Source organism: Leiobunum rupestre, chromosome 4 (genome assembly GCF_980474605.1).
Source record: "Leiobunum rupestre chromosome 4, qqLeiRupe1.1.hap1, whole genome shotgun sequence".
Taxonomy (NCBI): Eukaryota; Metazoa; Arthropoda; class Arachnida; order Opiliones; family Sclerosomatidae; genus Leiobunum; species Leiobunum rupestre.
In genome coordinates, this window is record NC_143387.1 from 15,564,662 (window position 1) to 15,578,687 (window position 14,026).

Here is a 14,026-nt window from a genome sequence, read left to right on the forward strand (position 1 = left end):
AAGAGCAGAGATCGGGACTAATTGGTAAATCTACGATGTTAAGGCCTAACAATTTGCAAGTTTAACTGAAATAATAGCTATAGCTACGAGCTTTTTTTGTTTATTTTACAATGGATATAGTAATTATTAATTAAAATCAACCGTTATCGAAGGAAATAATGGTCAGCATTTGACAGAGAGACTATTTGAAATCGCGAGGCGGTGATATGGTTGCCAGGGAATAAAATTAAAAATTTTCATCTTGAGCGCGGACCGGAATACCACAAATGCACTACTTCGCGCGTAATGTGCTATCCTTATTGGTTAGAAATATCACGTAATCATTAGCTCTTTAAAAAGGTTGTCAAGCATGGTGGAAGGTAAAATCTGAAGGAAGTGATAGACTTTCTCCCCCTATTTACTTTTGCTAATACGCTATCAACCAATGATAGGGTGGCCTAGCTTTCGGTCGCGAATTAGGTCTAATTGATCAAGATTTAAAAGGCTTACGAACGGGGACTAAATAACGAGCCACGTGGGGTCGCTAAAAAGTAATTTAACTTCGTAGCTTTGGCTATGGTCGCCATTTTCTGCGGATTTTTGTTCTCTTTGCGAAAAAGCATGGAGGAAGTCAGGTCACGTGAGACTGAAATCACTCAATTCCAGTCCTAGTCTATCGGATTTAACACGTTCATCTCAAATTTCTTTCGTAAGTTATAACAAGAATGGATCCATTTACATACAGAGATAATGTTTATATTCCGTCGATTTTTACCTTCGCTCCCGCCCCATCTCTAGGACCAGAACATGGCTCCTCCCCTTAAATACAATCAATTCAAGGCAGCTCATCATTGGTTCCCTAAAACATTCGCGTGATTGATTGCTTTAAACTGAAGAGTAATGGCACTGTGACGTCGTAGTAGTGTTTCTTATAGATAAAATATTTGCGACCAGAATCTACGGAGTGCTACTACTCTATACATATGGCCTGTAGTACATTGAAGCTAAATTAACATTTTCTCAAAGAAAATCTATTTTATACATCCGGCACCATATAAAAACACAAATACAAGGTAAAAGGACATTGCTCTAGCTATAATAAAAGAAAAGAATTAAGCAGTCTTGAAGAGAAAAGATAAATAAGCTTTTAAAAATTATAAATATGATAACAAGAGCAGGTTCACTTATAAACCAAAACTTCAACCATAAAATTTTTAAATTCAGCCTAAATAAACGTAAATATTTTTTCTTTCTCAGGCTATAGTTGTATAAAGTGCCATCCAAACAAACTCTGTCTTCATGCATACTGCTTTACTTACAAAGTCTACAATATATCAGTCGCACAATTATCAGTTCGCTCAAGTCTTTAATATCGAGGAATATAAGTCGGCGAGGGCTGTGAAATCAATAGGGAGTAAGTTTATAATTTGTTAATTAAAACACCATTACAATTGGGGGCTTGTGACTAATTAAACTTATTTACATAAGTTCGAAATATTCAGTCACTTAACAGTTATTTATTATAGAAAGTTTTATTTATAGGAATAGCAAAATCATAATAACCCTTGGCATGAGAGATGAAAGTGATTCTGCGAATCCCAAATTTCCACGTGCTAAAGTGTATGACCTTGATAGCCTAAGTTATATTGTTTAGATGAAAGGTGTGGGGAGTTTTTATGTTATCTTAATATTAAGAGCCCAATTAGCCTTTGTATATCCAACAGAGTTAGCTCTAATTACTCGTTATTTTTAATTTATAATATTAATATTGTCGAGATCTAATTGTTTATGCGAATGTCTGAATTTTTTATAGTAAAGTGGGACTCGTAAGTTTAACTATAATACTTCCTATAGACTACATTGTATAGGATGATAAAATTAGCGAATAAGTGGATAAGTCCATTATGAAAAGGGACAAAAAAGCTAAACCCTTAAAAAATTTGAAGAAATTTAAAAACTTACAGCTCGTACCAATAGGTCTTTGAGAAAACGTAAAGACGCGAAACTCTGGCCAAATAGATCTTCGAGTGAAAAACTAAATTAAATAAAATAGCCAGAAATTCCAACGGTAGACCTGTTTCGTCCTATTTGAGACACATCAGTACTGTGCAGGAAATCTGGCTTGCGACTATTACACCGAAAAGAGAAAATAAGCCTAAACATTAAAAACTTCCAAACGCGTTGTAGTACAACGGAAAGCCAAATAGGGGGAGAGTGGTGGAGAATAGTATATACGAAATGTTAAGTTAAAAGGAACCACCTATGAACTGCATTGTAAAGGATGATAAAAGTAGCGAATAAGCGAAGACCTATCGGTACGAGCTATTTGTAAGTTTTTAAATTTCTTAAAATTTGTTAAGGGTTTAGCTTTTTTATCTCTTTTAATAATGGACTAATCTATTTATTTGCTAATTTTTTCATCATTTGTAAATAATGTTGGCCTTTATTGTAACAGTACCATTCCCGAACCATGCTACCCTAGGATTTTGTTTAAAAAGATGAACCTGGTCTAATAAGGAATTACTTAAATATTTATTTTTCACAATAGGTTGATGGTCTTCGTAACTCGTTCTATTTAATTACGATTCCAAGTACCGTCGAGGCAAAAATTACAGTAGAATGCCTCAAAACGAACACATCGAGCTTCACCAGAAGCGCTACGGCTACAGACTCGACTACCACGAACGCAAAAGGAAGAAGGAAGGGAGACAGGCTCACGATGTCGCTGAAAGGGCCAAGAAACTGCGAGGCATTAAGGCCAAGCTGTACAATAAGCAGAGATATTCCGAGAAGGTCAAGATGAAGAAGACCATCAAAATGCACGAGAAGAAGAACACCAAACAGAAGACGGATGACGTGGTACCCGAGGGAGCCATTCCGGCGTACCTTCTGGATCGAGAAGGCCAATCCAGAGCCAAGGTCCTCTCCAACATGATCAAGCAGAAGCGCAAGGAAAAGGCGGGTAAGTGGGACGTGCCCATCCCTAAGGTACAAGCCATCAGCGAGAGCGAAGCTTTCAGAGTGTTACGAACCGGCAAGAGAAAGAAGAAAGCATGGAAAAGGGTCGTGACCAAAGCCACTTACGTGGGCGAAGGGTTCACTCGTAAACCGCCGAAATTCGAAAGGTTCATTCGACCGATGGGTCTGAGAGTCAAGAAAGCGCACGTCACCCACCCTGAATTGAAAGCCACCTTTTGCCTGCCCATCATCGGCGTCAAGAAGAATCCCAACGGCACGTGCTTCACGTCCTTGGGTGTTTTAACGAAAGGCACCGTCATTGAGGTTAATGTCAGCGAACTTGGACTCGTCACTCAAAGCGGAAAGGTTGTGTGGGGAAAATACGCCCAAATTACGAACAATCCGGAAAACGATGGTTGCGTCAACGCCGTACTCCTCGTTTAAATATTTATAAACGTTTTGTATTGTGTTTCTTACGTATCGAATGTAAAGTATGAAATAAAGGAACATCTAATTAAAATGTAATGATTCTTTTATGATGTGCAAAGCATTCTAAGTTACGAAATATCAGAAAAAACTCTTGCTGCTAGTGGCGTGCCCGAGCTAGAGCTTCTCCTAGCTGGTTTTTCGCCGATAGACGCTTCAATAAACATCGCCAAGAAGTAGTATTTCCGAGAACCAGGACCTGAAATTTTGTATTTATTTATTCATACTTAGAGGCATCTTGGTTAAGTTTTCCATGAAGTAGGAGAAAAAGTAATCGGAGTGTGCTTCAGTCGCTTACGTTTTAAGTAACCAATGAGATACCAGGGGTAATTAACACAAAATCACCCCCCAAGGAAAACCGTTTCCCTAAGCGACCTAAACATCCAAAAACTGTTACAACTGTGTAATATAAATAATAAATGATATATTTATTATTTCTTATAAATCTGTTGCATTGCTAACGGGCTTAGACAATGCACTATAAATCTATAATTATCTTCTTGTAATTATGAATTTATCACTATCCCCAAATTTTAAGGTTGCAGAATTTTCCTTGCTTGCTTTTCAATTTGCATATTGCACCTATTTTGTTAAGGAAATAAATTAATGTTTTTTTTATTCGGGATTGTAGATTACTGGTCAAAGCATCGAAGAGTTCTGAATTTAGGTCATTTGGTGTACAGTAAGATACACCGATATAAAGCGGGCGTTGACTCTTGTCTCTAAGGGAACACCATAGAATTTCTAAGTTTGAGTTGTTGTTTTGTTTGAGTAATTGCTCCTAAAAAAATAAATTAACCATTCTTAATTTTTTATTTAAAAAAAACTAGCTTTCTATGATTTGAAAGAAACGCGTACGTTTTCTCGTGCGTTCTTAGCGATTGGAAATTATGGTAAAAATAAAACTATTTCTAACACTAACCTGTGAAAAGATGTTACCTATGAGCATATGAGCAAAAGATGTGTATGACGTGAGCGCCCCTAGCGGATTAGTATTTTTAGAATAGTTTTTACATTGAAGGCAATATAACAACCGAGCGTGGCGCTGAACTCCTACACGTAATAGTACAGTTTATAGAGGGGAAAATCCTTGCTCGCGGAATTTCGACGAATGTGTTGGCCGCTGTAGCGCGAACAGCGCGTGATCAAAGTTGGCCGTGGTCGAACTAAAGTCGGCCATTTAATCTTAGGCGAAATAGAGTGTTAGTTCACCAGTGTGGCGCAGATGGCGTAACTTTCGTTGTAAGCCAAACGAAAAGCATGGGCCAAAGGCAGGGTTTTTTAAAAGTTCTAATCGGAACACGCGACAAAATTTCAAAAATCGTTCTAGTTTGTTATCCGATTTCTATGTTCCACTCACGCCTCAAAAATCTTCGCCGGGTTCGCGGTCTTCTCAGACCCAACACGGACCGTATATCTCTAGAGATATACGGTCCGCGGACCCAATCAGCCCTTGTTTCTGCCTTCCTTGAATAAAAAAAAAGTTCAATGCTCCATAATGCCGGGAGTAGTGGCGTACTCCTGTAATCCCAAGCGTCTGGGAGGCAGAGTTTGTAGATGGCCGTGTGAGGACGACCACCAATCCCCCAACGGGTGGTCGGAATACATCCGCCACGGGTGTCTCCACCCCTGTCCCCACGTATCCCCCCGTTGGCGTGGCCGTTACTCATATCTCGCCCTGATTAATCCGGTGAACGGGCGGACCGCATTTGTCCCCCCCGTCCCACTCACGCCTCAAAATCTTCGCCGTGCGCGCGGTCTTCTCAGACCCACTCAGTCCTTGTATCTTCCTTCCTTGAATTAAAAAAAAAAAATGCTCCATAATAGTCAGAAATACTTTCGTTTAGTTAAGCCCAAAACTTCTTTTTGGTTCGTCGCGTATCTTACTATACTACTTTAATACAACAATTCTATTAATTGAAATTCGAAATTCAGGTGCGAGTATCAGTGTTTCTAAGTTGGCCGTGGTTGATGCCTCTTGCTTCATCATAGTTGTCAAGTGATTAAAGTCAAAAGTTTTCATTAAATTATAGTCAATTAATCAAATAATGTCATGTAAAATGTGAATATTTTCGGACATAATTGAAAGCGTTAAGTAGTTTATTAAAATTTTTTGTCTCTTGACATGATTACATGTAGTGTGATTATCTGATAATCTCATAATGAATTTAGAAAGGTAAATATTGATTTTTGTTTAATTGAATGGTCTGCAATATAAATTATAAAATGGAAAAATCTTGATTTTATATTGAAAAAAAAGTTTGCAGATTGTAGGAAGATAAAATTACAGATTCGTTAAGAGTGTTAAACTCTTATAGCGTTTTCCATTGGGCTGCTCCGAGCTGTCTTCTATTCATAGAAATAGGAATGAGACTAGAACCATGCGCTATCCGGTAATCTCAAGGAAAATGGGCAAGCTAGAAGGCTGCCATGAGAGTGGAATCGCTACTAATCCACACAGGAGTGCGCCATCTATTAATAAAAATTGAAACTTTAAATTTTTTAAAATAGATGGCGTGCTCCCACAAAGAATACTGGCGAATCGCCTCACATGGCAGCCTTCTAACTCGTACATCTCACCACAATCTAATCGTGATTCTAGTCTCGTTTCTATTTCTATGCTCGTATCTCCCCGAAAAACGAAACTTATTCCATTGGATTCACGTTTTCCACTGACCCTGTTACTACCTCTCGGATTGATCCTAGCTGCGCTGTCTCTCTAGACGGAGCAAAATTTTCAGGTAGCTGGGATCGCCAATCGAATACGAAGTTCATACACTTTTGCTTGACTTTCGGAAGATAGCAGACGATACGCCCCTCTCTTAATAATTAATATTTAATTGGGACCAATTTAGATCGGTCCTCCTAGACAAAATTGGGTTATCTCCGGAGTGGTTTCAATGGAAAACGTTATTAGTGTTTTCCACTGAGTAATCTTGTACACTTGGAAAATACTTTTTGTGAGCTTTCATTCTCTAGAGGTAATTATAGAGTACTTCGTGATGATGAGATGTTTGTGCTCCATTGGCTACTGCCCCTGAGAGTGAGATACCATACCCAGGGTTGGCAAGTTTTTGCCCGCAATGTTAAACCCACTAGTTTTCACCATGACCTTTTCCACCAAGGATAAAAATGGGTGTTAATTAAATTATAATTATACCAGTTGCTTCTATTTTAAGTCTTTTTAAAAATTTATGTACTAATAAACCCCCAAAAACTAAGAGACAGTGTCAACTATGTTGACAAACCAAGGTGGTGATTCATTTGGAGTTGTCAACAAATTCAATGCTAGGCTAAATTTATAGTCAAGAAAATGAATTGTAGATATATTAGCCAATGTAGTTTTGTACTAGCTCATATATTTGGTTTATAAGAAATAAGACTGTGTTAAAGAGATTTACAAATTCTATCAAACTCTTATGTATATAGGGCTTTCAAATTATTAGCAAGTAACAGTTTTTAAATTTAGTTCTGTTCCTAGTATACTGTCCAACTTGCTCAACCTCAAAAGGATCATATTTCTATAATTTGTCCTTAATTTATGGAGAACTGAATTAGATATAAAGTTCAAGCAGTATTTTTTATTAAAAATATTAAAGGCGTATAGCATACATGTTTCAGCATTTGTTAAACGACTCTATAACAATCAATTTTAGATTTAAAAATTAAGTGACTAAATTATTTTTGTATTAGTAAATATTTAAAGGAATATGACCTCCAATATGTTCTATACGGAAGACCCTAACAAACCACTAAGCAGTACCAGAAATGGAAACGTTTTAAACCCCAGAATCATTTTATTAGGTCAGAGGCCTTTTCTGTGGCAAAGATAGTTTCCACTCCTCGTCCTCATACACCATGGAATGTAACAGCACCATTGGAAGACTTAACATGGGATTCAAATTTTGCCTGGCTTCTATGCGCTCTTTTTTTTGCGATGAGTTGGGTTGTGTACATTACGTACTACAATTCTCGCATTATGGGATTCATTATAACAAAGATTTTAAACAAAATATATCCAAAGGGATATATTAAAATAGGTAAGTTTTATATATAATTCCAATTCAGTAAATTCTTACTATTATTATTTATTTATTTACTAACTAAATTTGGTTTTACTTCTATTGCAACTGTGCTGTTGATGCACCTTGAGATATGGGTGGGGCTAAAATTATTTTGAATGTAAGATTTAAGACTTGTTTTTAAAATAATTTTATTGCCTACTCCGGGAAAGTCAGTGACAATTACTTATTTATTTATGGTATCCAAAATTGGATATAGTTACAAATTTTATAAAAGATAGATAAAAAAAAATTGAGCTTAGTAAAAAAAATTGATATGTATAATAATAACAATAAATAAATTAAGAATTTTGAGAATTAATGGGGGGTGCGACGCTTTCGGAAATAATAGATGAATCTGGGTTGGAGAGCCACATTGTGATGGCCTTTCGGAAAGCAATACACGAATGAGAAAATGGGGCTCGAAATTTATGACCGCCATCTTAAAGTTTTGAACGACTTCCGTCTTTCAAAATTTGCCTGGCGAACTTCACATCCGGTGTTTCAAAGAATGATGGCGGCGAACGAAAACGCGAGCTTAACGTCGAGGGCTACCCAAGGCTTAACTAGTATTTTAAATGAACAAGTTCCTGGCTCTATAGAAAACAGGTTAATTTTCCCTATTTTGGGCTACACTAAATCTGTAGAAAATGTACCAAAATTTAGTTTAGATAACATTTTAGCTTTTTACCAAAAAAAAATCGAAAGCCAAACGCCAGTTTGAAAGAAGCTACAAGTTCGCTACCGAAAGCTATATAAGCAGTGGATCAGTTGAAACCTCATTCAACAGGTATGTATATTCTTTTCTAAAATTTATTATAGTTTCTGAACTTTAATTAAATTTCTTTAATTTTAGTGTGACAAAGGTAGTCTACGTAAAAGCGAAGTGCTTCCGTAGCCAAAGGAAACGACTCGAGCCATACACTCCAATGGTTGCAATAAAAACTCAGCCTTTCAACATAACTGATGGAGCTTGTGAGTGTAAAGCTGGAAATCTGGGCACGTGTAATCATGTTTTAGCTTTGCTAAGGGTGTTGTCTCATTTGAAAGAAAATGGGTATAACATTGCACCACCTGCGCTATCGTGTACTGAGTTACCGCAGCAGTGGAATCGTCCGAGAGGAAAGAGCGTAAAACCACTCAAATTACACGATATCAACTGGGGAGCTCCTAAAGAGCATGGTTCGGCACCCAACGTAACTAGCAGACTCTATGAAGCTCGCAGGTATGGGGAGAGATCTGAATCTGAATTAAATGATGCGGTGAAAAAACTCCAAGCTGATTTATGCGCTAGTGGAAATAGTTCTTTTGCTAGCAGTTTAGAGCAAAATTACACTACGATACAATGGGACTCAACACAGTTTGGTAGGGCTCCAAGCTCGTCAACGTTAAATTTACAAGTGCCATTGGTTGAATATGGCTTTGCGTTTCAATACTCAATGGAAATTAATCTGAATAACTTTCACAAGGCAAATATCCATTTCACTATACCTAGTCAGAAAAACAACTCGGATTGGGATTTGACAAGTAATTTTTTTCCACTCCCAGAAGAGCAGTACAAAATAATTATGGTAAATTGAAATAATTTTTTATTTTGAGCACGTTCACGTAACTAGGAAACAGAGCCAATTGTCAGCGTTGGAGGGTTCAAAGTTGCTGATGCTCAGCGTTGACTTTATCTAGTAACCTAGTTAATGAATGTAACCTTTCTGACATAAAGCTTTGATTTAATTTCAGGCAAATGAAGTTAATGGGTTAAAAGCTGTTACTATTGAAAAAGACACCAGGAGTCAAAGTGCGTGTCCACAATGGTCCCAATACAGAAGTAACAGGCTTAGCGCTTCAAGATTCGGAGTAGTTTTTAAGAGAATCCAAGTGTGGTGAATATTGTTGTCTCTAAAGATCTAAGTAGGATAGCTAGCGTGCGATATCGAGTGACAAATGAGCCCATAGCTGCGGAGAAATACGTAACATGCATGCGAAACATTGGTCATGAAGTGGTAGTAGAAACGTGGGTTTATTGTAAATCCAAAATTTTCACACTTGGGAGCTTCACCCGATCGAATCGTTTACGACCCAGCTGAAACACCAAATGTAGGATTAATGGAGATCAAGTGTTCATATTCCTTTCGAGGGCAAACTGTTGAAGAAGCTTTCTCAGATAAAGCTTTTTATATGGAAGAAATAAGCGGAAAACCTCAGCTAAAAAAGAAACATATATTATTGTCAAGTGCTTGGACAGATGGCAGCAGCAAATTTGCAGTGGTGTGACTTCGTTGTATATATTCCAAATGGTTTAATAGTAGAGAGGATCCGTTTCAATGAATTAGATTGGAAACAAATGAAAATTAAATTGGATAGATTTTATTTCGAAGAAATGCTACCTTTCATTGTAAAAAAATAAATTGATGACATATAGAAGATACATTAGTCTTTTTAAATTAAAGAAAATCGCACTCTTCTAAGCTGCTATCACTCATGGTTTCATCCATAGACTGCGACATTTCATCGCAATTCACAGCCATATCAATAGGCACACTTATTTCCTCTAAATCATTGTCGCTGCTACCATTATCACTGCTTTTCACTAAAGGGTCTTGAAAATTAGTTAATATCGCGCACACAGTCCAAATTTCGTTAATAACTGGGGATAATGTATGCGGTATGGCCCTGTCAAAAATATGGAAACCTTTTACTCGTTTAATCCTTCTCTCAACATGGATCCGCAAGGAGGCAATCTTCTGTGTTTCTTCAACTTCGTTTTCTTCTAGCTGATCTTTATTGCGGAGGAACGCTGGGATGTTAAGAGATATTCCCTTTTCTTTCAACATGTCGTTTATAGTGAATCCTGAAAAAATAATTAAAGAATTAATTAACTTAATAATATCTAAGTTGAAACTACATTACCTTTATCAGCCATTATGGCATCTGTGGGGTCGAACGGTAACTTGAGCAGCCCACTTCTCACTGTTAATTCCCTATCTGATATGCAACCTGTATATAGTGCGGATACAAAAGTTACCAAACCATCGGGACTGATTCCGATTAACCCTTTGAAAGTAGTGGTTGACTTGTAATTTGAATAGGTCCCTGATTGTAGGTACAAAGATTTTGATGCTTCACACTTGATTTCAGATGCGTCTAGAATTACCCTTGTATTTGGATAATGGATTTTGAAATCACAGGGCATATTACTTTGAATAACTTCTCTAGGAGTCCAAATAGATAACTGGCCCAACTGTAGGTACATGTAACTAACCCATGTAATAGTTATTCTGGACACAGTGTTGGCAGAAATGCCAAATCGATGAGCAAGATCTCTTGTGAATAGTCCGAGCCTTAACCGCATCAGGACTAAAAATAATTTATGTAAGATCTATCTATATTGAATTGGCAAGACAGTTTGTTATTTATAAATCTCTATTTAATTATAGTTAAATCTAATATACAAAAATAGGTATGATCTCTACTGACCTTAAAAACACAAAAAAGAGAAAGTGAAAGTAAGAACAAAAAAAGTATAAGCAGACGACAGATAAATATAGTTTCAGTTTAGAACAGGGCTAGACATAAGTACTTTTCCTATGCAAAGTAATAACTATTTCTAACAAACTCCCCCTTACTTTGACATAGGTAAAATTAATATACAAATATACATATATATCAACTTATTCCCCCTTTTTTTTTTTTTTATTTTGTTAACTTTAACATCATACAAAATTCACTATGTTTTCTCTTAGGAAGAATTTTAGTAAAAATATCTGCCATATTTTCATTGGTATTTACATAACTAAGTTTGAATAAGTTGTTGTCAATACACTCTCGTACATAGTGATATTTCATCTGAATATGCCGCGATCTATTATTTTCTATCTTATTTTCAGAAAATTGTATTGCCGCTTGGTTATCACAATAAACAATCGGCTGTCCAAAAGTTTCTTCTAATTTGGCTAATTCTAACAGTTCTTTAACAATACTAGTTAACCATGCAATCTCTTTTGATGATTCTGCTAAGGCAATGTACTCAGATTCCATTGATGATAGGGCAATGTTCTGCTGTTTCACACTTCTCCAGCTTATTGGACTGTCACAGATATTAATCACAAAACCGCTAGTAGATTTTCTATCGTCTAAATCCGATCCCCATGATGCATCGGTAAACACACTGAGATCAACTTTGCTGAATCCATGATAATGAAGACCGTAATGGCTGGTCTGACACACGTACTCCAACACTTGTAATAAGTAATTCCAATGTTTCTGACCAGGATTTGACGAATAACGTGCTAAACTTGCTACTACAAATGCTATATCTGGTCTAGTACGCTGCGATAAATACAATAAACTACCAATGAGTTGTCTGTATGGGTAATTATTATTCGGTTCTGGTGTACAGTCTCTATTTGACAATGATATCCCAACGGGTAATGGTGTCTCCCTTTTCTTCTCAGTTTTGATCTTGAATGTTTCCTGTAATTTCTTCACGTAGCTATTTTGATGAATATATACTTGTCCTTTTGAGGGAAATTCAAATTCAATCCCCAAAAAGTAACTTAATTCTCCTAAATCAGTCATTTCGAATGTTGCTTGTAGTTGTGTCTTTAATTTCTTCATAACGTGTGTATTTGATGCAAGTACAATTATGTCATCAACATACACTATCAATAGTCCAGTCAATCCAAATCTGTAGATACAGTTGCATCCAAAAAGTCTTTTATATCCAAGCTGAAGTAACTGATTATCTAATTCAGAATACCACTGCTTTCCACTCTGCTTTAATCCGTAAAGAGCCTTCTTTAGCTTCCACACATAATCTTCTTTTCCCTTTTGAATATATCCAGCTGGCTGTCTTAAATAAAGTTCTTCTTCTAATGATCCATATAAATATGCACACTTCACGTCCATGTGGGAGTGTAGCCATCCGAGACATGCAATAAATATCATTATACATGCTCTGATCAGGGTAAAATTTACGACTGGAGAATAAGTCTGATTAAAGTCTCTTTCAGGAACTTGAGAAAAACCTTGGGCAACTAGTCTGGCTTTGTATCTATTGATTTCTCCGTTAGAATTCTTCTTAAGATCGTACACCCATTTTGCTCCAATTATCTTCTTATTAATTGGTTTTGGAACAATCTCAAACACTTCTCTATCTTGAATGATATTAATCTCTGTTGTCATGGCTTCTTGCCATTTTTCACTATTTGGACTTCCAATTGCTTCGTCGTATGTTGAAGGTATTACTACACATCGGGCTTCAACATTTCCAGTAGATTTGAAAGTAAATTCTTTGGGGTTGTATTGTTCTCCTCTATCTGCTAAGTATCGCTTCATTTCAGGTTCTGATCTGATTTTCTGATTTGTAATGTTATCATAGTGATAAACGTCAATTCGATCACCCTTTTTTCTGAGTATTTCTTCTCGTCTCCAACGGGGTATTATGGGTTGTGGAGGTGGTGGCTCTGGTTGTGCTCCTACTTCATCTCCTTCATCAGTATTCTCATCGTCCGATGAGTTGTCCGACTCTTGCGATTTATCATCATCTGACGATTCGTCTTCATTATCTTCTGACCATATTTGCTTCACTGGCTCATATGTTTCTTCTCTGGTTTCTTTAAGTATTTTAATACCTAACTTGCTCTCGTCGAAAGAAACATGTTTGGTTTCTAGAACTTTTCCTTCTGCTGGAAACCATATGCGATATCCTTTAGTATTCATAGCATAGCCTACCATGATACCAATCTTCGCTCTCTTCTCAAATTTATTACGGTGAGGTTGTGGTACAAATGCGTAAGCTACGCATCCATATCGCTTAAGATGTCGTAATAAAGGTGACGTGTTTCTCCATCTCCCTTCTGGTGTGATATTTGGTAGTTTCGAATGAGGTAATCTGTTTGATAAATACACTACTGTATATAATACTTCTCCCCACATATAATGCGGTAGTCTTGCATCTTCAAGCATTGCTCTAATTCCTTCTAATACTGTTCGATTATATCGCTCTGCAATGCCGTTCATTTGAGGACTATATGTGTTCGTCCTTTGACACACAACTCCGTCCTTTTTACAACCTTCCTTGAAATAATTTGCACAGTATTCTAAGCCATTATCTGTGCGTATTTTCTTGAGTTTCAAACCAGTTTGTCTTTCTGACATAGCCTTATATTCTTTATATTTATCATATGCTTCGCTTTTATTCTTCATAATATAAACTATTGCCTTTCTAGTATAATCGTCTATGAAACTGATAAAATATCGTGACCCACCTTGAGATATAACAGGTGAAGGTCCCCAAACGTCACTGTGGACAAGTTCTAATGGTTGTTTTGTAGATATATCAGGTATAGATTTTGAGGCGGCCTTTGTTGCTTTTGCTACTTTACATGGTATGCAGTGGTCAATTTCTCCTTTAAATTCTGGTAATCCGTGAGCCATATCTTTTCTCTGCAATTCCTTCATCCGTTTGATTGAAGGATGTCCTAATCTTTGGTGCCATCTTGCTGTATCAATTGTTAGACTCGTGTTACATCCACCCTTCACTG

General features: G+C 36.8%; 2 protein-coding genes across 7 annotated transcripts in view; both read left to right on the plus strand.

Annotated features, from left to right (window-relative positions):
- The first annotated feature begins 1,316 nt into the window (after positions 1–1,316).
- Positions 1,317–3,457, plus strand: Ip259 (NSA2 ribosome biogenesis factor-like IP259). Its single transcript, XM_090172862.1, has 2 exons — positions 1,317–1,393; positions 2,528–3,457. Exon 2 carries the CDS (start codon positions 2,599–2,601, stop codon positions 3,379–3,381), a length of 783 nt encoding a protein of 260 aa, XP_090028988.1. The 5' UTR covers positions 1,317–1,393; positions 2,528–2,598; the 3' UTR covers positions 3,382–3,457.
- Positions 3,458–5,399: 1,942 nt separating this feature from the next.
- The window catches only part of tweek (transmembrane protein KIAA1109 homolog tweek), a 150,496-nt gene continuing 141,869 nt past the window's right edge, over positions 5,400–14,026 (plus strand). For all 6 annotated transcript variants that reach the window (XM_090174006.1, XM_090174009.1, XM_090174010.1 and 3 more), the window contains exons 1-2: positions 5,400–5,599; positions 7,228–7,463. In XM_090174006.1, the coding sequence (XP_090030132.1) occupies positions 5,586–5,599; positions 7,228–7,463 (250 nt within the window). In that variant the 5' untranslated portion in view covers positions 5,400–5,585. The remainder of the gene's footprint in view (positions 5,600–7,227; positions 7,464–14,026) is intronic.